Here is a 22937-nt window from a genome sequence, read left to right on the forward strand (position 1 = left end):
TATACACTTACAGACACACACCCACATGCATAAATACACTGAAATGTGTCCTACAAGGGTCTGATTACAATTCTTTATTGAAAAAGTACAAACATAAACAATACTGGCATTTTTCATAGTGCATAGTACCATAGGCTAAGTGTCAAGGGAATGCCAGATGAACATCATTCAACATTAGTGCAAGTTAATTCACAATAGGAACAAACATACACATTAGTGCTTCAATAGAATACAGTTAGAGCAGTTGAAATAAAAGTAAAATTAAAATAAACATCTCAAAATAAATAGACAAAAATAAATTAAATATAAAATAGAATAAACATTGATTTCATAAGGGGGATTCAAATCAATTATAGTTATTCATTTCAGTGGGAAAATGCTTTAAATTATCATATAGTTTATGTGCCTTTATTTCTGTTACAAGTTTTGGTGATTGCATGTACAATTTAAATTCATACGGTCTATGGTTAATATAATACATCCATGGTCTATGATCAGAAACCCCTGACCAAGATGGCGGCCGTGTTACCGTACGGTGAGAAGCAGAAGGCGACATCTAGTCAAATCTAATGGAGCTGCGTTGTTGAGATACGCAGGCTCTTATTGTGAAGGCGAGCAGGCGGAAGTGCACGTCACAGCCTCGCCAGCTTCACAGGTTTGTTTCTGTGTGAAAAATCGATAAGTGATTGGTTTTGGTTTTGGGTTTGATGGTCCGGATCGAAGCGGCGGAAGCAGCGAGCAGCAGCAGGTAAGCAGGCCGCCGAGCAGCCGCCTCAGGCCGGCCTCACTGCCGCGGAGCAGCCGCTGTCTGAGCTCCGTGGAGCCGCTGCTGCTGCTACGGGGCTCTGAGCATCAGTCAGCCGGGCTACGGAGCTCTTTGTCCGGCTGACTGATGCTCACAGCCCCGGTAACTTAACGGAGGCTAACGGCACCAAGGGGGCTAACCGTTAACCGTTAACGGAGCAGCTAACTTAACCGTTATAAGTTAACCGTTAACGGGGCTGACGTCACACAGCTAGGGACCGTGACGTCACAGCGAGCTGCTCAGGTGTCGGTAGAGAGCTGACGTCACACAGGTGATAATTAACGGTCGGTGTCGTGACGTCACGTGTAGCTATCAATAAAGGTTTGATGACGTCACGTGTCTGATCGATAGTTGATCAGTGATCAGATTGATTGATCTCAGCTGAGATGATGGTGATGATGTTATGGGATGTAGCTACTGGGAATGTCCGCGTTGCCATGGTTACCTGAGCCATCACACTGACTGTACTGTTCAGGAGTCAGTGTGATGGTGGCTGAATGGCTGAAATAAACAGGAAACAGAGACTTTAAAGGGATAGTTCACCCCAAAATTGAAGTTTCATACCCATTATCTCCTCCCCCTCATGTGGACTAAGGGCTGGGAGAAGTTTCAGAGTCCTCCGTGGCTTCTCTGAGTTACAGGGGGTCTCGGCGTAGCAGTGCATGTCCATATGACGGTTGAGAATGGATACCAACTGTCTTCGTAACAAAAAGACACACCAAAAAACATCCAGATACCTCCATGCTGCTCGTATGTAATGTCCGTCTTTAAAAAAAAAAAAATTAAAATGAGTCTATATTTTAAGCTTGTTTGTAGAGGAAGCTCCCAGTGTTGCTCTTCCTGGTCCGTCCAAATCTCGCACGATTCCTGTTTATTTATATTGATCAGTTCAAACTGTGTGTGTGTGTGTGTGTAACATCCTCACAGCTACACACACCTGTACTCTGGTCCTTTATCCATATTCACACCTGTACTGTTCAGCTCAGGTGTCAGGGTCATGTGACCCTCCGTCTGTATCTCTGGACACAGACAGTTAGTAAAGAGACCGACCGGTGGTTTTTGTTTCATTGAATGAAGCTGAGGACGTTTCATGTTGAAGATGTTTCACTCGTCGGTTGTTGAGTCTGTTTCTGGTGGTTTGGTCTGAGCCGGTTAATGAAATAAAACAGACTGGTGGTGGTTGGTGAATGTACTGTAACAGGTCGTCTTCTCTAGGAAGCAGCGCTCCAACAGGGTTATGACATCATTCCTTCCATCACCTGTTACATATCTTAAAGGACAATTCTGTGCAAATTCACCTCGGGGCTGTATGTTCCTAACATTTTAGGTCTAACAGAAGGAATCTGAAGGTTTCCAGTTTAGTGTCTCCTGTTTTGCGGTAGTTATGGTCTGTCCCCGCATCGCCACGGCAGCGATGAATGGGAGCGGATTGAAGTTCTGCTGCTTAGGCTGTTTCCATCCCTCAAAGCCACAGACAGGGACAGGGAAGTTTATTTACTTGAAGCAAGTCCAGAGTTGATATTCCTGTGTTTCTGACACAAACGGGAGCTTCCCACTGCACCTGAACACACCGAGCATCAACTTGGGTCTCGACTCCGCCAGACTTTGAATTAGATCTAGTTTTACAAACATGTCGGCTTGTTGAAGTAAATAAACTTCTGGCTGCATGTTTGAGTCTCCATCTGACGGGTTAGGGTCAGCTAACCCACAAAACTCCAGACCCAACCTTTAAGTTCAGGTGTGGTGATGTCAATTCAATTCAGTTTTATTTGATGGAGAGGGACAATGTACATTGATACACATTTTAAAATAAAATGTAAATGTACCCAATTCTAGTGGCGGTGATGTGACGGTACAAAACAGTCTGACCTGACAACTGGAGGAAAGGAGTGTGTGTGTGTGTGTGTGTGTGTGTGTGTGTGTGTGTGTGTGTTGTGACCTAACCATGCTTGTCTTCCCCTCAGGGCTTGGTCATGGCCTTGAAACGCAGACGGGCGACGTCCCCTTCTAGCAGTGTGAGTGGAGGAGATTTTGACGATAGCCAGACTTCATCGTCATTAGTGTCTTCAATTGGGAGAAAGAGGAGAAGGACCTCAAACATACCGACTGTGGATCCTGTAATTCTACACATTTCATTCAGTTCCTGTCTTTTATTATTATATTACATGTTATTATTATATTACATGTTGTTATTATATTACATGTTAGATGACACAGTGAAGCAGCAGTTCCCATGCTGGGGGGGGGGTCGGTCTGTTTCACTGCTCTGTCCTCTCCCCTGCAGATCGCCGTGTGTCATGAACTCTACAACACAGTCAGAGACTACAAGGACGACCAGGGCCGGATGCTGTGTGAGCTGTTCATCAGAGCTCCCAAACGCAGGTGAGAGGAGGAACTCTAAACTTATTAAAGGGATAGTTCACCCAAAATTCAAGTTTCTCTGAGTTACGGGGGGGTCCGCACAGCAGTATTTGTCCATATAGCCTAATGGTTGTGAATGGTGCTCACTTTTCTTCGTCCAAAAAGACACACCAAAAAACATCCAAATACCTCCATACTGCTCGTATGTAATGTCCCTCTGGTATTGAAGCCCCGACATGAGAAATTGTTCCGAAAAAAATTTAATAAGTCTATGTTTTAAGCTTGTTTGTAGCGGAAGCTCCCAGTGTCTCGGTTCACTGCTCTTCCTGTGCCACCGGCGGAACAATTTCTCATGTCGGGGCTTCAATACAAGATGGACATTACATACGAGCAGCATGGAGGTATTTGGATGTTTTTTGGTGTGTCTTTTTGTTACGAAGACAGTTGGTATCCATTTGCAACCGTCATATGGACATGCAGTGCTGTACGGAGCCCCGCTGTAACTCAGAGAAGCCACGGAGGACTCTGAAACTTCTCCCAGCCCTTAGTCCACATGAGGGGGAGGAGATAATTAGGGACATTTCAATTTTGGGTGAACTATCCCTTTAAATTACATTATTACATTATATTATTATATTACATGGTTCAGACTTTAGACACAGAAACGCAGCAGTTGTGTTTTGGTGCAGGAACCAGCCGGACTACTACCACGTGGTGTCTCAGCCCATCGACATGATGAAGATCCAGCAGAAGTTAAAGATGGAGGAATACGACGACGTGGAGCAGCTCACCAGCGACTTCCAGCTGCTGTTCAACAACGCCAAGACCTACTACAAGGTAACGGCACGGAGTAGATAGATAGACCTACTACAAGGTAACGGCATGGAGTAGACAGATAGACCTACTACAAGGTAACGGCACAGAGTAGACAGATAGACCTACTACAAGGTAACGGCACAGAGTGGATAGATAGACCTACTACAAGGTAACGGCACGGAGTGGATAGATAGACCTACTACAAGGTAACGGCACAGAGTAGACAGGTAGACCTACTACAAGGTAACGGCACAGAGTGGATAGATAGACCTACTACAAGGTAACGGCACAGAGTAGTCGGATAGACCTACTACAGGGTAACGGCACGGAGTAGACAGATAGACCTACTACAAGGTAACGGCACAGAGTAGACGGATAGACCTACTACAGGGTAACGGCACGGAGTAGACAGATCACCTACTACAAGGTAACGGCACGGAGTAGACAGATAGACCTACTACAAGGTAACGGCACAGAGTGGATAGATAGACCTACTACAAGGTAACGGCACGGAGTGGATAGATAGACCTACTACAAGGTAACGGCACGGAGTGGATAGATAGACCTACTACAAGGTAACGGCACGGAGTAGACAGGTAGACCTACTACAAGGTAACGGCACGGAGTAGATAGATAGACCTACTACAAGGTAACGGCACGGAGTAGACGGATAGACCTACTACAAGGTAACGGCACGGAGTGGATAGATAGACCTACTACAAGGTAACGGCACGGAGTAGACGGATAGACCTACTACAAGGTAACGGCACGGAGTAGACGGATAGACCTACTACAAGGTAACGGCACGGAGTAGACGGATAGACCTACTACAAGGTAACGGCACAGAGTAGACAGATAGACCTACTACAAGGTAACGGCACAGAGTGGATAGATAGACCTACTACAAGGTAACGGCACGGAGTAGACGGATAGACCTACTACAGGGTAACGGCACGGAGTAGACAGATAGACCTACTACAAGGTAACGGCACAGAGTAGACAGATAGACCTACTACAAGGTAACGGCACAGAGTGGATAGATAGACCTACTACAAGGTAACGGCACGGAGTGGATAGATAGACCTACTACAAGGTAACGGCACAGAGTAGACAGGTAGACCTACTACAAGGTAACGGCACAGAGTGGATAGATAGACCTACTACAAGGTAACGGCACAGAGTAGTCGGATAGACCTACTACAGGGTAACGGCACGGAGTAGACAGATAGACCTACTACAAGGTAACGGCACAGAGTAGACGGATAGACCTACTACAGGGTAACGGCACGGAGTAGACAGATCACCTACTACAAGGTAACGGCACGGAGTAGACAGATAGACCTACTACAAGGTAACGGCACAGAGTGGATAGATAGACCTACTACAAGGTAACGGCACGGAGTGGATAGATAGACCTACTACAAGGTAACGGCACGGAGTGGATAGATAGACCTACTACAAGGTAACGGCACGGAGTAGACAGGTAGACCTACTACAAGGTAACGGCACGGAGTAGATAGATAGACCTACTACAAGGTAACGGCACGGAGTAGACGGATAGACCTACTACAAGGTAACGGCACGGAGTGGATAGATAGACCTACTACAAGGTAACGGCACGGAGTAGACGGATAGACCTACTACAAGGTAACGGCACGGAGTAGACGGATAGACCTACTACAAGGTAACGGCACGGAGTAGACGGATAGACCTACTACAAGGTAACGGCACAGAGTAGACAGATAGACCTACTACAAGGTAACGGCACAGAGTGGATAGATAGACCTACTACAAGGTAACGGCACGGAGTAGACGGATAGACCTACTACAGGGTAACGGCACGGAGTAGACAGATAGACCTACTACAAGGTAACGGCACGGAGTGGATAGATAGACCTACTACAAGGTAACGGCACGGAGTAGACAGATAGACCTACTACAAGGTAACGGCACGGAGTAGACAGATAGACCTACTACAAGGTAACGGCACGGAGTGGATAGATAGACCTACTACAAGGTAACGGCACGGAGTAGACAGATAGACCTACTACAAGGTAACGGCACAGAGTGGATAGATAGACCTACTACAAGGTAACGGCACGGAGTGGATAGATAGACCTACTACAAGGTAACGGCACGGAGTGGATAGATAGACCTACTACAAGGTAACGGCACGGAGTAGACAGGTAGACCTACTACAAGGTAACGGCACGGAGTAGATAGATAGACCTACTACAAGGTAACGGCACGGAGTAGACGGATAGACCTACTACAAGGTAACGGCACGGAGTGGATAGATAGACCTACTACAAGGTAACGGCACGGAGTAGACGGATAGACCTACTACAAGGTAACGGCACGGAGTAGACGGATAGACCTACTACAAGGTAACGGCACGGAGTAGACGGATAGACCTACTACAAGGTAACGGCACAGAGTAGACAGATAGACCTACTACAAGGTAACGGCACAGAGTGGATAGATAGACCTACTACAAGGTAACGGCACGGAGTAGACGGATAGACCTACTACAGGGTAACGGCACGGAGTAGACAGATAGACCTACTACAAGGTAACGGCACGGAGTGGATAGATAGACCTACTACAAGGTAACGGCACGGAGTAGACAGATAGACCTACTACAAGGTAACGGCACGGAGTAGACAGATAGACCTACTACAAGGTAACGGCACGGAGTGGATAGATAGACCTACTACAAGGTAACGGCACGGAGTAGACAGATAGACCTACTACAAGGTAACGGCACGGAGTGGATAGATAGACCTACTACAAGGTAACGGCACGGAGTAGACAGATAGACCTACTACAAGGTAACGGCACGGAGTAGACAGATAGACCTACTACAAGGTAACGGCACGGAGTAGAGAGATAGACCTACTACAAGGTAACGGCACGGAGTAGATAGATGAAGTGTTAAAACCTATTTGCACGGGATTAGTTTTACCTGGGGACGTCTGGTGGTTTGTAAATCCCCCCCCCACGTCTGTGTTTCTTGCGGTGCATTCACACGGGATAAGTGAAGTCTGTATTTTACTCTAATTTACTGACATCAAGGCTCCGATATGACGTCAAAGCTGCACGTGGTAACATCCACAGCTGTCACATCCATGTGCGAAGCAAAGGTAAATAAAATGTCAAAGCAGCAACGTGACTTCATCTCAATATCCTCCTAAATTTCACTCTTTCTGTGGATCTGGGCTGTTTATTTAAATGGGTCTCCAGCACCGATACAAGCCCGTGTTTGCACCTAAAACGCTGTCGGAAACGCTGCTCATAATTTCCACCTCAGCCTCCATGTTTCAACCCGTACAGTATGGTTTCAACCGGGGAAGAACAAAAAATGCCCCTCAACTACTGAGATGCAGATTGGCACGGGACTAGACTAGACCACGGGACGTTGGTCTTTGGTGAAATATAGCAGGTCATTTGCGGGGGAATTTTTACTTTACAAATGACTGACATGGCGCATTCACACGGGATTAAGATCACAGACGTCCTCCACAATTATTACAAATCACCAGAGGTCCCCAGGTAATACTAATCCCGTGCGAATAGGGCTTTAGTGTGTGTTTGTGGCTCAGACTAACAGCTGGAGAGGCCGTGTGTGTGTGTTGCAGTCGGACAGTCCCGAGTACAGAGCAGCCTGTAAACTCTGGGACCTTTACCTCCGCACCAAGAACGAGTTCATCCAGCGAGGAGAGTACGACGACGACGACGAGGACGGATACGAAGCTCCAGAAAACCCCGGAGGCTCCACGGAGGACGAGGTGAGACCAGGAAAACTGAAACCAGCTTCCTAATCCGTCCTCATCCAGATGTGACTCTATATGAACATCTGTCTGTGTCTGTTTGAGACTGTAGCACAGTGAAGAAGTACATAAATATTTGTCCTGAGACTGAAGAACATTACAAAGAACACTTTCTTAGTCGATCTAGTTCAATTTAGGGCCAATGGCCTGAATTTCTGGAAAAAATTGGTAAAATTTCAAAAAAAAAAACTAGAAAAAATGGGTAAAATTTCCCCCCCCAAAAAAATGTAGAAAAATGTAGAAAAAAACGGTGAAATTGCAAAAATAAAAAAAAAGGTTAAAAAAATTGTACAATTTCTTAAAGAAAAGGTTTTTTTTAATTCTAGAAAAAAGTTGTAACATTTTCAAAAAAGTTTTAAAAAGTCTAGAAAAAAGTGGTAAAATTTCTAAAAAAAAACAACGAAAAACTAAAAAAGAAATTCTTGAAAAAAATGATAACATTTCTTAAAAAAAAAAGGTTAAAAAATTTCTCAATGAAAATGATTTTTTTTATTCTAGAAAAAAGTGGTAAAATTTCTAAAAAAAAAAAAAAAAACACAAACCAAAATTTTTAAATTTTTTCTTAGAAAAAAGTAGTAAAATTTCTTTTTAAAAAAATCTAGAAGAAAGTAGGAAAATTTCTATTAAAAAAAACCCCAGACAAGCAACTAAATATTTGTAGAAAAAAGTGGTAACATTTCTTAAAACAAAAACAAAATCTAGAAAGAAGTGTTAAATTTAAAAAAAAAAAAAAAAAACACCCAAACAGCCAAAGATTTTTTTTTTTTTAATTTTAGAAAAAAGTTGTAAAATTTGGGCTAGGGTGCAGTGTGAGGGAGGACGATGCTGTGGCTGATGCTGTCTCCGTCTCCATCTCCCTGACAGAGCTCCTAGCTGGTTTAGAGTTAGGGTTAGGGTGCAGTATGGATGTTAGATGTTATATCTCCGTCTGACAGAGCGCTCCCGGCTGGTCTAGGGTTAGGGGGTTAGGGTTGTATAGAGTGAAGTGTGAGGGATGTTTGATGCTTTATCTCTCTCCAACAGAGCGCTCCCGGCTGCCTGAAGGAAGTCCTGGAGCAGCTGCTGGACGCCGTGGTGACTCACACCGAGCCGACTGGACGTCTGGTCAGCGAGCTCTTCCAGAAGCTTCCCTCCAAGATGGTGACACCTTCACTTCTACACTCTACATCATCAGCATCATCATCATCATCATCACACAGCAGCAGCAGCAGCAGCTTTAAGGACTCCTCAGGGCTCTGACCTTCTCTCCTTCTCTGCCTTTTCTCTTTCAGCAATATCCAGATTACTACGCCATCATCAAGGAGCCCATCGACCTGAAGCTCATCGCTCAGAAGATCCAGGTCTGGTGCTGCTGCTACCTTAACGATGTCTTACTTCTCTTTTCCTCTGATTGTTTGAGACATTTTATTGATAAAATCTATATATTATTATTATTAATGGATAAAATGTTAATTAATCCATGTGTATGTGTTAGTTGGGCCACTACCGGAGCGTCGGTGCCATGGCCAAAGACATCGACCTGCTGGTGAAGAACGCCAAGACATACAACGAGCCGGGATCACAGGTGTTCAAGGTGAATGGAGCAGTACACACACACACACACGCACGCACGCACGCACGCACGCACGCACGCACGCACGCACACACACACACACACACACACACACACACACTAACTTAGTATATGGTATATATTTATTTATGGGGATAGTTTATATATTTATATTTACGAGGATATGTGTGTAGTATATATTTATTTTTGTAATTATATATTTATATAGATATTTATGAAGCGTATATATCTGGTATATATTTATATAGGTGTATTATGTAGTTAGGATATCTGTGTAGTTATAAACTGAAGAGTAGTTAAAAAGAGGTGGGAAATTAAAAAAGTTTTGTACGTCTTCCCACTCCTTTTTCCAACAATATGCGGTGTTTTGTTACAGTATGTCTTATGTCTTAGCTCTTTATTTTATTGTATTTTTTTTAAATTTCTCTTTCTCTTTCTTTTGTATGTACAATAGTTACATAATTTTTTTTTCTTTTTATACATGTTTGAAAATAAAGTTAATTCATTCATTCACATCTATACGTACACACACTGATCTGACTCACTGTGTTGTTCCAGGATGCCAACACCATCAAGAAGATGTTTTCCCAGAAGAAGTCTGAGATGGAGCACGGAGAACCCATCAAGTCCAGCATCCGCATCAGGTACAGCACCGATTCAATTTAAATTGCGATTCTACGATATTGCCGATTCTCTGGATTTTTAGTCTTTAGCATTTTTAACAGCAGTGAAACAGTTGAATGATGATGAGTCTACAGACTATTGCAGGAACCATATACCCCCAAAAAATAAACATCACATGTCAGTCAGTTTTCCAGATTTATTCAGCAGCAGTATATATGTGTTTACTCTCTTTTCAAAAGCCTGGACTAAATAAAAGAGTCTAGAAAAAACCTTTCTGACAGAATGAGATCTAGACGGAGGTAAACTGCTGCATTATAACATTTATCTGCACACAAATACTGTAGGAGCCTAGAAACTAACATACTCCAATATAAAGTGAACTTAAACCCTTTTCAAAACCTGGACTCTCTGGATGTAAAAAAGGCGAACAAATGCACAATATTAAAATAATTCTTTAAAAAAAAGAAAAAAAAATCGATATTAAAATCGTCAAAAATGTGAATCAATTTTTTCTCCCACCCCTATTACCCTGACCGTAACCACGGGTTACCCTGACCGTAACCACGGGTTACCCTGACTCTAATAGATGAAGCGTTGTGTGTGTGTTTGTCTCCGTAGGAACAGACGTTCGGCTCAGGGAGACCGGCTCTCTGCCATCACCATGGCGCTGCAGTACGAGAGCGACGACGAGGGAATCCTCTCTGGTACGACCTCGCTATGACATCACACTGTGACATCACACTATGACATCACACTATGACTTCACACTGAGCAGTGAGCTGCTGTGGGTTTCGACTCCTCATTTCAACTGGACAAACAGATAAAAACTAGTTTCTATCAGTTCAGTTCTCCACTCCTAGAAGTCAAAGTTAGAGTTGATTTTAAGACGTTATTGTTTGTTTTTTATATTTTAAATGCACCAGCTCCACTTGTCTATGTGACGAGGTTCAGACCAGCTTCTCTCAGATCATCAAGATCCAGAAGCACAAACCAAGTCGACTCTCAGGCTCTGGAACAAACTTATAAAGACTGAAAACATGCAACAGTTTAATTCACCGATTCCTCTTCTCTTTAACTCAGGTTGAATCTGAGCGTTGTGTTGTGCTTGTGTGTAGAACTGGAGCATGAATGTGTGTTTGTGTAACTCTACTAATTCAATACACTCAACTAATTGTTTTTTTAAAGGTGCTATACAAACAAATAAAGTGCCTCTGCCTCTGTATGTGTCTCAGGCTCGGTCCACTACGACGAGGGCGAGTCTGAGGCGGAGAGCATGACGTCCAACATGGACATGAGTAACCCGATCTTCCAGCTGTACGAGGCGGTGCGCGGAGCGAGGAACAGCCAGGGCCAGCTCATCTCCGAGCCGTTCCTACAGCTGCCGTCCAGGAAGGAATACCCCGACTACTTCCACCAGATCAGCCAGCCCATCTGCCTGCACCTCATCAAGTAGGGTAGCAGCCTGCACACATTCATATACACGCTTTCTACTGTATGTTTTCACCCTGAAGGCTCAGAAAGTCACCTGTTATAAACTTAAATGAGCTAATAAGAGAACTATGAAGTGAACGTTTATGATTGACAGACGTGGACAGAATAGTTAACTTGGTGCCGTTCTGTTAAAGAGAGAAAAACACACAACTGACACTGAAACAACTTGAAACTGACAGAAGTAATAATAGATAAAGAATGTAATGAAAACCACACGTTGCTTTTGAGTTGTGGTTCAACAGATTTATTTTAAAAAACAAACAAATGAAACTGGTCTGGAGCCTTCACTGATTCTTAATATTTAGTTGCTCAGCCTTAACTCTCAATTTTAGAGAAATCTCTGGAAAAAAGGGGTAAAATTTCTCAAAAAAAGTTACAAAAATGTCTAGAAAAAAATGGTTAGATTTCTCCAAATAGTAAAAAAAAAAATTCTAAAAAAAAAACTGGTAACATTTCTAAAAAAAAAAAAAATTCTAGCAAAAAATGGTACAATTTCTCAAAGACAATGTTTTTTTCAAAACAAATTCTAGAAAAAAGTGGTAAACTTTCTTTTCTAAAAAAAATGGTAAAAATTTCTAAAAAAAAATTTAAAAAAAATTCTAGAAAGAAAGAAAATTTCTCAAAGAAAAGGTTTTGTAAAAATTCTAGAAAGAAATTGTAAAATTTCTCAAAAAAAGTTTTAAAATTTCTCAAAAAAAGTTTTAAAATTTCACAAAAAAAGTTTTAAAATTTCTAGATAAAGTGGTAAAATTAAAAAAAAAAAAATTCTAGCAAAAAATTGTACAATTTCTCAAAGACAATGTTTAAAAAAAAAAAGAAATTCCAGAAAAAAGTGGTAATTTTTTTTTTTAAGTTACAAAATTTTCTAGACAAAAATGGTAATATTTCTCAAAAAGAGTTTTTTAAAAAAATTATAGAAAAAAGTGGTGAAAGTGGTGAAATTTAAAAAAAAATGATGAAACTGCTCCGTCTGTCTCAGCTGTGGAGGTTGTTGGTTCCTTCTCCAGATGTTCAACAGGATTCAGAGAAGGAAAACGCTTCACAACGGCCCAGTGTTTGGTTCTGGTCCATTATCGGTGTGTTTTGTGTTTAGCTGCAGAGTCTCACTGAGAGTTACAGAAACCACCTAAAGACTCTAAAGCTGCAGCAACTAAACATCAGTTCAGGCTCCAGACCAGTTTCATTAGCTTGTTTTTTAAAAATAACTCTGTTGAAGCAACAACTCAAAGCACCGTCTGGTTTTTATTATTTATTATTTATGTGTTTATTCTCAGTAGTTTCAGTGGTTGTGTGTTTCTGTCTCTAACAGCAGCACCAACTCTTCTCTACGTCTGTATGAGACGACACATCCACGCTGTCGGCGTCACAGCAGACGCTGTTTCTCTGACAACAACGTCTTGATGTTTTCATCTTTGTATTTTCCACTCCTCCTGCGTCATCGTCATGGTAACAAACGTTCCCGGTCTACTGTCGTGTTTCTGAGCCGGTGTCGTCCTCTTCTTCCCTCCACAGGAACAAGATGAAGAGCAACGAGTACGAGAGCGTGGAGCACGTGGACTCGGACCTGACGCTGATGCTGGAGAACGCCAAGCGCTACAACGTCCCTCACTCCTCCATCTACAAGAGAGCTCTGAAGCTGCAGCACATCCAGCAGGTCTCAAAGCTCAGCTGTCTACGTCAACTATTATAATAATAATAATAATTTACCTCAGAGCCGGTTTCATCCAGCAGGTCTCAAAGCTCAGCTGTCTACGTCTGTGTCCACTCGGTTTCATTTAATAATAATAATGATAATAATAATTGACCTCAGAGCCGGTTTCATTCAGCTGACGACCAACCACCAGCCGAGGTGTTTAATACAGGGTATCTGCGGGGTCTTGAAAAGTATTAAAAGGTGATAAATCAATTTTGGGAAAATGAAGACCCTTAAAAAGTATTAAAAAGTCTTTTCACGGCTTTATAAAGTCTTAAATTTTGAAGGTATTTTTTTCTGAATTAGCTGTCCAAGAGTTTGTGTCCTAAAAAACATTGTAAAAGTGTGTGAATTTATTAATTTTATTAAAAAACAAAGATGAACCGGTACATAAAAAAAAGAAAAGAAGATTGTTGTTTTTGTTTTTTGAGTGGAGCAATGTTGTTTTTTTGTTTTGTTTTTTGATAAACTTTGCCTTTGATTTATTATCCCAGCATATGTTGAATTCTGTTGTATCATAGTGGTCTATAGTCTTGATCACAAACTGAAACTGTTAAGTTAAAAGTGTCACTGATGTAAATGGTTACAGTTTGAAGTGGCCGTGAGGTGTTGGAAAATATTGAGAAGGTCTTGAAAAAGTCTTAAAAAGGTTTTAGAATTAACTTCAGGATTCCTGTATAAACCCTGTTAATGAACCTCTTTCTGTCCGTCCAGATGAAGAAGAAGGAGCTGCTGCAGAGAGACGACGACGACGGGGACAGCATGCTCTCCTCCGCCACCTCCGACACCAGCAGCACCAAGAGGAAAAGGTGCAGCCCGCCACTTTTTACTTTACTGCTCACTCAGCTGTGTAGCTGTTTAGATCGAAGGCAGAGTTACGGAAGCGTGTTGCATTCACTTGAAAAAAAAAAAGTCTGTTTTTTTTGTTTTTCTGAATAATTTTTTCTGTTTTTCGTGGTATTTTTTTTCTGACTTAACAAGATTTCAAAATCCAGCGAGAAAACTCTGGACATGGAGTTGATGAGTGTTTCTGGTGTTGGAGCTGTCGTCTCCTCTGATGAAGGACAGACAGACAGTGACAGAGAACTGTTGTAGGTGTGGTTTAAAAACAGAAACAACGTGTTTTTGCGTTGTTCTATGATAAAATTTCTTAATTTCTAAGCATGTAAGATATTATTATGTCATAGATAAGTTGGAGCCACAGACTGCATCTTTAAACCAGACTTCTGGGAGAGAGAATGAGAGAAGAGAAGGAATAAACATAGAAAGAAACTGGTTACACTGCAAAAACTCTAAATCTTTCCAAGAATATTTGTCTTATTTCTTGTCAAAATGTCTCATTTCTAGTCAAAACTAATCTCTTTCCACTTAAAATAAGACTCATCACCTAAAAATTAACTTGTTTTTAGATCATTTTCACTTGTTTCAAACTAATTTTCACTTGAAATAAGTAGAAAAATCTGATAGTGAAAGCAAGTTTTTTGTGTTTTCTTGTAATAAGAAAGAAAAACTTGCTCCACTATCAGATTTTTCTACTTATTTCAAGTGAAAATCTGCTTGAAAGAAGTAAAAAGTGTCTAAAAACAAACTGCTTTTTATGTGGTGAGTCTTATTTTAAGTAGAATGAGATTAGTTTTGACTAGAAATAAGACAAATATTCTTGGTAAGATGTAGAGTTTTGTGTAAAGTTGCAGTGTAAATGTACAAAACAAGCTGGCGTGATGTCATACTGTAGCAGCTGGAAAAGTCCTAGAAAATGATTGGAGGAAAAGAGTGTGAAGACAGAGTAGCAGCTGCTTAGTGTTGTTGTTGTTGTTGTTGTCTGTCTCTCCAGCCACAAGAAGAACACTAAGAAGAACCGTATGAAGGCCCTGCTGGCGGCGGTCAGCGAGGCTCGTGAAGCGGCTACGGGCCGGCGGCTGTGTGACCTGTTCATGGTGAAGCCGTCGAAGAAGGATTACCCCGACTACTACAAGGTGATCCTGGAGCCCATGGACCTGAGGACGGTGGAGATCAACATCCGCTCTGACAAGTACCTGACCGAGGACAACATGGTGGACGACATGAAGCTCATCTTCCGCAACGCTCGCCACTACAACGAGGAGGGATCCCAGGTAACGACACGCAGTCTGAATGATGGAGAACTAGGGGTGGGGGAAAAAATCGATTCACATAAATGTCGTGATATCTTTTTTGACGATTTTTAAATCGATTTCTTTTTTCAAAAATTGATTTTTTTTGTTGAATTTTTTAAAATATTGTGCAATGTGCATTTGTTCGCCTTTTTTTTACATCCAGAGAGTCCAGGTTTTGAAAAGGGTTTAAGTTCACTTTATAATGGAGTATGTTCATTTCTAGGCTCTTACAGTGTTTGTGTGCAGATAAATGTTAAAAATGCTAAAGACTAAAAATCATAGAGAGAATCGGCAATATCGTAGAATCGCAATTTAAATCGTAGAAGAATCGAATCGGGAGAAAAGCGTATCGTCCCAGCCCTATGGAGGACTGAGCTGAGAACAGAGTTTTCTCTTTATTATCATTATCACATATTACATTACGTCTGTTGGTTCGTGTCAAAACTAGTGCTGGGCATAGATTAATTTTTTTAATCTAGATTAATCTCACTGCAATCTTGGAGTTAATCTAGATGAATCTAGATTAAAATGGCTCATTTGAATTCTGATGAAGGCATTCAAAATATGTAGTGATGCACAATATGAAAAATTTCAACCGATAACCGATAAATTCATATTTTTATATTTAACATAATAGGCTCTAGCCACACCGGATGCCGGACACAGAAGTGCCGAGAAGCGGGGGCATTTTCATTTCGGCGTCCAATCCTCCGCGGCCACCTCGCGCCCTGCAGCGATCGTTTCGGCGTTTGGTCTATTTTGTGCACGAGCCGCGAGCGATCGCATCAATCTCAGCAGGAAGTCACACAAAGAAACACGAGAGAATCCGGTCAATTTTCAAAATAAGATACCGCGATTGACAAACACGTGAGGCCAATGTGTGTACGTTTGTAGCCTATTTGTGTTCATTAATGGAAACAGAGCGCGACAGATGAACACACACACACAGAGCTGAGGGGTGAAGTGCTCGTCCCCCGGCCGCCACAGAGTCGGTAAACGTTGGTAAACGCTGGATGCGCTGGTTGATAAGTTTCGTTTTTAATGAGGAGGAAATAAAGAACTCAGCTGTGATTGAAAAGCATGAGTCGAAAGTTGTAACTGTGTAGTGGGAAGTGGTGCAAAGTAGGAAATGGTAACTGGTTGTGGAAACCCTGCTGTTTTAACATAAATAAAAAAAATCATCATTCTGAAGGTGTGGGCGGCGGCTTTTATTTTGCCGTGGCGGTGGGCCACGATCAGTTACATGTAGAGGAAACCCTGTGCTGTGAATAAAAAATAGCAGCAAAAGACACTCATAGACCAAACATTTACCATATGAAATTAATAAATCAAAAGCACTGACATCAAATCATCGTAATTAAAACAAAAAGAAAACAGTTTAACAGAACTATAACTGGTTTATCTACAAATAACAAGATTCATATTCAAGTATTTATGCATAAGAAATACATTCAACCTAAAGCGCATGCGGAGGTGTAGGTACATGCGTGGATATTTAACGACTGTACTATGTACTGCCCTGAATGTGTGATTGGCTCCAAGCGACAGTGGTAAAGCAGCTAAAAGCTGTTTTAATTCCTGCTGTGGAGCTGTTAATATGTCACTTTAGGATCGATCCGGTTGCCACGGCTTTGTCCATCCATCCAACGACTGGCTGAGAAGTTGCATGGCGCATCCGGCCGGTTGCCGTGGAGATGTGCTCTCCAGCTCCAAAGCATTTCATTGGTGTTCTCTCTGTTGTTACGGTTTAGTGGTGTATTTGTTCCGGTGGTGCAGTAGCAGTGTAGACGCTGCCCTCTGGTGGTCAGAGATCACATGGCGGAGGTTTTTGATTTATTATAAGTCTCTTTGAAATGTTAGTCACATGACCAGTAAACTACTAAAGAAAGTGAACTCTCTCTCTCCTGAAGTGTTAAAGGTCTAGACCCAGAGAAGAGTTCCTCCTGCTGACTGAAGCTCTGTGGTTGTGTGTTTCTGTGGTTGTGTGGTTGTGTGGTTGTGTGTTTCTGTGGTTGTGTGGTTGTGTGGTTGTGTGGTTGTGTGGTTGTGTGGTTGTGTGGTTTGTTGCAGGTTTACAACGACGCCGACATCCTGGAGAAGATCATGAAGGACCGACGCAGAGACCTTGGACCGGTCACCGACGACGACGACATGATGTCACCCAAGCTCAAGATAAGTACGGGACTCTCTTTCACCTCTTTCACCTCGTTCTCTCTTTCTTTACAGAGGATCTCCATCAGCACCGGCAACAGCTTCAGCTCTTCTTCTACAGACACATGAACATTCTCACTTCCACATAACAAAACAACTACTTTTAGTAACCTTTAGTAATAATAAACCAAACACAGAGGGGAATCTAATGGCCTTCATCTGACAGACATCACAGATTAACTCATTCTCTACACTCAGATTTCATTCTGTACTTCTGCACCTTAAATAATGTGATATAATACACATATAAAACACACATTAATAAACATGAACTGTCAGAAATGATCTTCTCCTTGTATCTTGACACATTTATTCCCAAAAGGTTTTACACTAACTACAGCTCCATTCAAACTGAAAACGATTCTCATTTTACAATTTGAACTATGTTAAATCATAATTGACCCTTGGTCAAGTCCCGCCCTCCACGGTTACTGTTGCTAGGTTGGACCAGCAATGGTCACGGAAGGGTTAACTCCCATTGGAAACCATTGAAAATGAGGCAGATTTACAGATTTACATCTACTAGCTAACGCTTAATCTCCGGCGATCTCCCGTTTCTCCTCGTAAAACTTAACAAAGTTCCAAAGACATTAGCAACGGTAACGTTACGTTTGCTAGATAACTTTAAGTAATATATTTAGGTTTAAGTAATATATATATGTTATATACTTAGGCTAGGTATGTTTGTTGATGTCTTGGGTTTGGGGAATGGGATAAAAATGACTCGGGGAACACGTTCCAGATATCGTGAGTCGATGTTGCAGGAACCCCAGGAACATTTTAACCATATTGAACAATTATAAAGTAGTATAAAGTATAAAGGGTCAATTCATTAAATTCTAAGAGAAACTGTTTTAACTGCATTTTAAACTGATGTTTATTACTTTGATGAGCAGAATGAACTGACAGAGAAACTCCAGCCAACGTGGCTCTGGACAGAACTGTTCTCTGTATTAAAGGGTTATTGTCACTACTTGTTAACCCCCCGTGTACTGACTGTGTGTTTCCTTCAGGGAAGAGCAGCATCACCCTGAAGAAGTCCAAGTTTCTTCTCAATTTAAAAAAAACAAAACTTTTTACGATTCACTATATACTATTTTTACTTTTACCACTTTTTTTTTACATTATTTTGACTTTTTTTTTTCATAGAATTTTTACCAGTTTCTTCTAACGTTTTTTAAACTTTTTTTTTTTTTTTTTTAGAAATTTTACCACTTTTTCTGAGAAATTTTACCAGATTTTTCTAAAAAAAAAAAAAATAATAAAAAATAATATAAAAAATTGCAAAATTGTACCACTTTTTCCCCAGAAATGTCTCTATAATCTTTCATATAATGATATAATATAATAATCATATAATGTTTCCGTTAGGGAAGAGCAGCATCACGTTGAAGAAGTCCAAGTACCTGACGCCGCTGCAGCAGAAGCTGAGCGAGCTGTACGAGGCGGTGAAGAACTTCACGGACAAGCGCGGCCGGCGGCTCAGCACCATCTTCCTGCGGCTGCCGTCGCGCGGCGAGCTGCCCGACTACTACCTGGCCATCAAGAAGCCGGTGGACATGGAGAAGATCCGCGGCCACATGCTGGCCAACAAGTACCAGGACGTGGACGCGCTGGTGGAAGACCTGGTGCTCATGTTCAACAACGCCTGCACCTACAACGAGCCCGAGTCGCTCATCTACCGCGACGCCCTGGTGCTGCACCGCGCGCTGCTCGCCACGCGCCGAGAGCTGGAGGGCGGCGACGACGCACACCTGCCCGACGTGCAGCGCCTCATACAGGCAAGGACACAGTTACCATATACACATCCCCCCCCCCCCAATACATAGCTAGCTGATTAAAAAATAAAAATAAAAAAATAAAAAAGTATCCCATGTGTTAGTGGATTTACCGTACTTTCCAGACTATAGAGCACCTGCGTATAAGCCGCACCTATGGCAACAAGCCATTTTAACATTTAACAGCCAGACTGGATGTGTGTTGTAGATATCTGTAATTCAGTTTTGCCTCTTGTCAAAAAGAACATTTCAGATCCACAACTACGTTCTTCATAGCCTGGCTCTCGCCAGACCCTTGTAGTTCCGCAAAGCTCCACCAGAGGCGCTACGCTCAGCTTCACACAAGGGTCTGGACTCGAGGCCAATGCAAACTTCTTCCCCGGAGCAAAAAATAATGAACCAATCAGGATCGCCGGGCGGGACTTTCTGAGGTGTGACGTAGCGCTGAAGCGACTGTTTGAGTCAAACAACAATGGCGGCTCGCAGTGAGGAGTCGTGCGTTGGCATTGATTCTGCTATTTCAACTGTTTTGTCGAATCTATCGAATATTAATTCTTTGAAAGATGAACAGAGAACGGTTTTGAAGGCATTTATTGGTGGCAAGGATGTTTTCGCTCTTCTTCCGACCGGGTTTGGCAAGAGCTTGATTTACCAAATCATTCAAGATAACGGACAAGTGGTTTATCCAATCACATACAAGATTTTTTTACAAGGCCCCGCCTTCTGAAATGAATCGCCTATGGAGCAGTCCCAGACCCTTGTGTGGAGCTCAGCGTAGCTTTGCGGAACTACAAGGGTCTGGCGAGAGCCAGGCTACGTTCTTCCTAGGACAAATGAAACGTCTCTTTAACCATTCATGTGTATGGGGTTTGTCATTACAGATATCTACAGTTCAGTTGCAGATATCCACTATGTGAATTACAGATATCTGTAACTGAATTACCACTAGTACTAATTCCAGTTTGAGATATCTACAACTTGATTCTGACTAGTCATAATTCCAGTTACAGATATCTTTAATTCACCTCCACTAAAGATATCTACATGTCCCTGTTCAGATATCTGAAATAAATGACGTTGTAGATATCTCAAACTGGAATTCGTACTAGTGGTAATTCAGTTACAGATATCTGTAATTCACATAGTGGATATCTGCAACTGAACTGTAGATATCTGTAATGACAAACCCCATACACATGAATGGTTACAGTGAAGGAAGAACGTAGTTGTGGATCTGAAATGTTCTTTTTGACAAGAGGAAAAACTGAATTACAGATATCTTGAATAAAAAATCCAACTATTCAAAATGTAGTTAGGACCAGTCAGAAAGACGTTGTTGATATCTACAATGTTAATTCTGGAGAGTCAAACTTAGCTTTTAAATGTTAAATCCATTTGCCATACCGCACCAGCTAAATGTTAAAAGAAAATACATATATAGGCTGCACTTGAATCTAAGCGTCATGTTTTCATGTTGTAACGTGAGATATTTACACAGAAAGACAGTAGAACTGTGACAGTCTGTTCTGGTTACCTCCTCTCCTCCATGTGCATCTGTTTACAATGAAGCCGGTGAAACATCAATAACTGGAGCGGTGGATAATGTTACATAACATACAGTATACGATAGGGATGCACATTTTGAATTTTTTTTCTGACCGATAACCGATGCTCGTTAACCGATTATTAACCGTTAACCGATAAGATTACAACGCTCGCGGCGCACGTGTGTATTTAAAAAAAAAAATGTATCGCTCCAATTTTTTTTTTTTTTTTGCCGTTAAATACACACGTGCGCCGCGACAGCTGATCAGTGTGCTCTGTCTCAGCTGATCGCGCTCTGGAGGTTAGATCGTCCAATGTAGAACTGTTTTTATACAAAGTGCAGCCAAACACCAGGCTGAAGGAGCAGCAGAGCTCCTCTGTGGAGCTGCAGGTGAACAGGCTGGAGAGCAGCCACGGCCTCTTTTTTAATTTTTTTATTTTTGCAGCGCCGTAGTTACAGGTGATGCACATCTATGTCCGTGTAGGTTACATTTATTGTCTGATCTTCCTTCACTGCAGCTGCCCTACACATACTGTCAGTCCTCCTGTGGAACTTTTTGCTGCGAACTATGACTATGACTGAAGGCAGTGAACTCTGCACGTGTCGACACGCCCCCATGAGTTGACGAGGAGCTAATAAAAAATAACCGATAGTATTTATCGATCAAAGTTCTTGTTATCGGTTAACGGTTAAACAGTTAAGCATGTGCATCCCTAGTATACAATGTTACGGTGTGTGTGTTTGTGTCGTCTTAACCGTCATGAACAAGAGATTAAAGCCAGGGACACACCGAGCCGACCGTCGGGCGTCGGGCCTCGTCGGACGGCGTCGGGAGCTCGTCTGTTTGGTGTGTTCCTCTCCGTCGGGGAGCCTCGGCTCTTGTCGGATCTCGTCGGGGCCGATTGAACATGCTCAGTCGGGACTCGTCGGCCGTCGGGAGAGTAGACTCGTCGGGTACTCTGATTGGCTGTGTGCTAGCTATGGCGATTCTGATTGGCGGTGCCCTAAGCGAATCAGCGCGGTGTGTGGGAGGGACGGAAGTGACCACAGTAAACAAACGGTGTCCTAGCCTGTCCTACAGTAAAAATGGTATACAAAATAAAAAGAGGAGTAAAGCAATATATTAAGCAGCAATATATATATATTTAAACATCAAAGATGTTCAATCAAACCCACATAGTTTGAAACAACGTTCAAAACACACACAGCTCACAACTAAGCATATAAAGCCCGCTAGCTTAATGCTAACGTGTAATGTAAAACACCATAGACGGGCTAACAGAAATTAGCATCAGCTATTGAGAGTGAGGAGTCACGTGCCGATTTGGTCTAATCTGGGCGGGGTTTGAGCTTTTTACAGTCCGGTCGGCCATGATGGAAGGAGACGCTATCGGTTGCCAGGGGCAACGTCATCAGAACAGCACAGAGACGGACTAAATTCTAGCTCTTTTTTGCGCCAACAGATCAACAAATTACAAGAAAGAATAAGGAGAAAGTAAATCACTGGAGCAGTTTTTAACACAGCAGTGATTTCCAGGCATTGTAAAACAGTAAATTACGGAGTAGACGATTTTGTTTTGCCCATAGACTAGTAAGGCTGTTGCCACCGGAATCCTTCCATCATGGCGGAGAAGGGGGGCGGGGCTCTGAGCTGTGACGACAACTCCTCACTCTCAATCGCCAATTCGCGGCAACCGAGCCACAGCAGTAAGCTGCTAAAAACTGTTTTAATTTCGGCTTTAGCGCTGTTAACACGTGGCTGGTTAAATTGTTTTGGGGAGATTAATGTTGGTCTCATTGATGAAATTAACTGTGGCAGTGGCATTAGTTTGTTTGAATGAACAGTGAGCAGGGCTGCCTCTGGTCTGTATGGGTCTGTATTTCTATGGGGGAGTCCTCGCCACTCAGTCGCTCTGGTCGGCAGTCGGGGCGGTCACAGTGTGTTTCACTTTTTCCTTTCTCCTGACGAGAGGCGACAGACTCGTCGGCCAAAGCCGTCTGCGTCGGGACGCGTCGGGAAGCGTCGTGGCGGTGTGTCAGGGGCTTAAAGGTTACGGAGCGCGTTATGTTTGTG

At 42.3% G+C, this 22937-nt stretch overlaps 1 protein-coding gene across 1 annotated transcript in view; it reads left to right on the forward strand.

Moving 5' to 3' along the window:
• Window positions 1-590: 590 nt before the first annotated feature.
• Window positions 591-22937, forward strand: part of LOC146986723 (protein polybromo-1-like) — a 44301-nt gene continuing 21954 nt past the window's right edge. Inside the window, exons 1-16 of the mRNA XM_085777869.1 lie at window positions 591-655; window positions 2770-2922; window positions 3090-3187; window positions 3856-4003; window positions 7621-7770; window positions 8836-8952; window positions 9084-9152; window positions 9287-9385; window positions 9944-10029; window positions 10628-10713; window positions 11242-11458; window positions 13013-13154; window positions 13908-14002; window positions 15028-15307; window positions 17399-17504; window positions 18911-19320. Of these exons, the coding sequence (XP_085633995.1) occupies window positions 2779-2922; window positions 3090-3187; window positions 3856-4003; window positions 7621-7770; window positions 8836-8952; window positions 9084-9152; window positions 9287-9385; window positions 9944-10029; window positions 10628-10713; window positions 11242-11458; window positions 13013-13154; window positions 13908-14002; window positions 15028-15307; window positions 17399-17504; window positions 18911-19320 (2247 nt within the window). The 5' untranslated portion in view covers window positions 591-655; window positions 2770-2778. The remainder of the gene's footprint in view (window positions 656-2769; window positions 2923-3089; window positions 3188-3855; window positions 4004-7620; window positions 7771-8835; window positions 8953-9083; window positions 9153-9286; window positions 9386-9943; window positions 10030-10627; window positions 10714-11241; window positions 11459-13012; window positions 13155-13907; window positions 14003-15027; window positions 15308-17398; window positions 17505-18910; window positions 19321-22937) is intronic.

The sequence above is a fragment of the Trachurus japonicus genome, chromosome 5 (assembly GCF_045865225.1).
Source record: "Trachurus japonicus isolate A0001 chromosome 5, Traja_1.0".
NCBI lineage: Eukaryota > Metazoa > Chordata > Actinopteri > Carangiformes > Carangidae > Trachurus > Trachurus japonicus.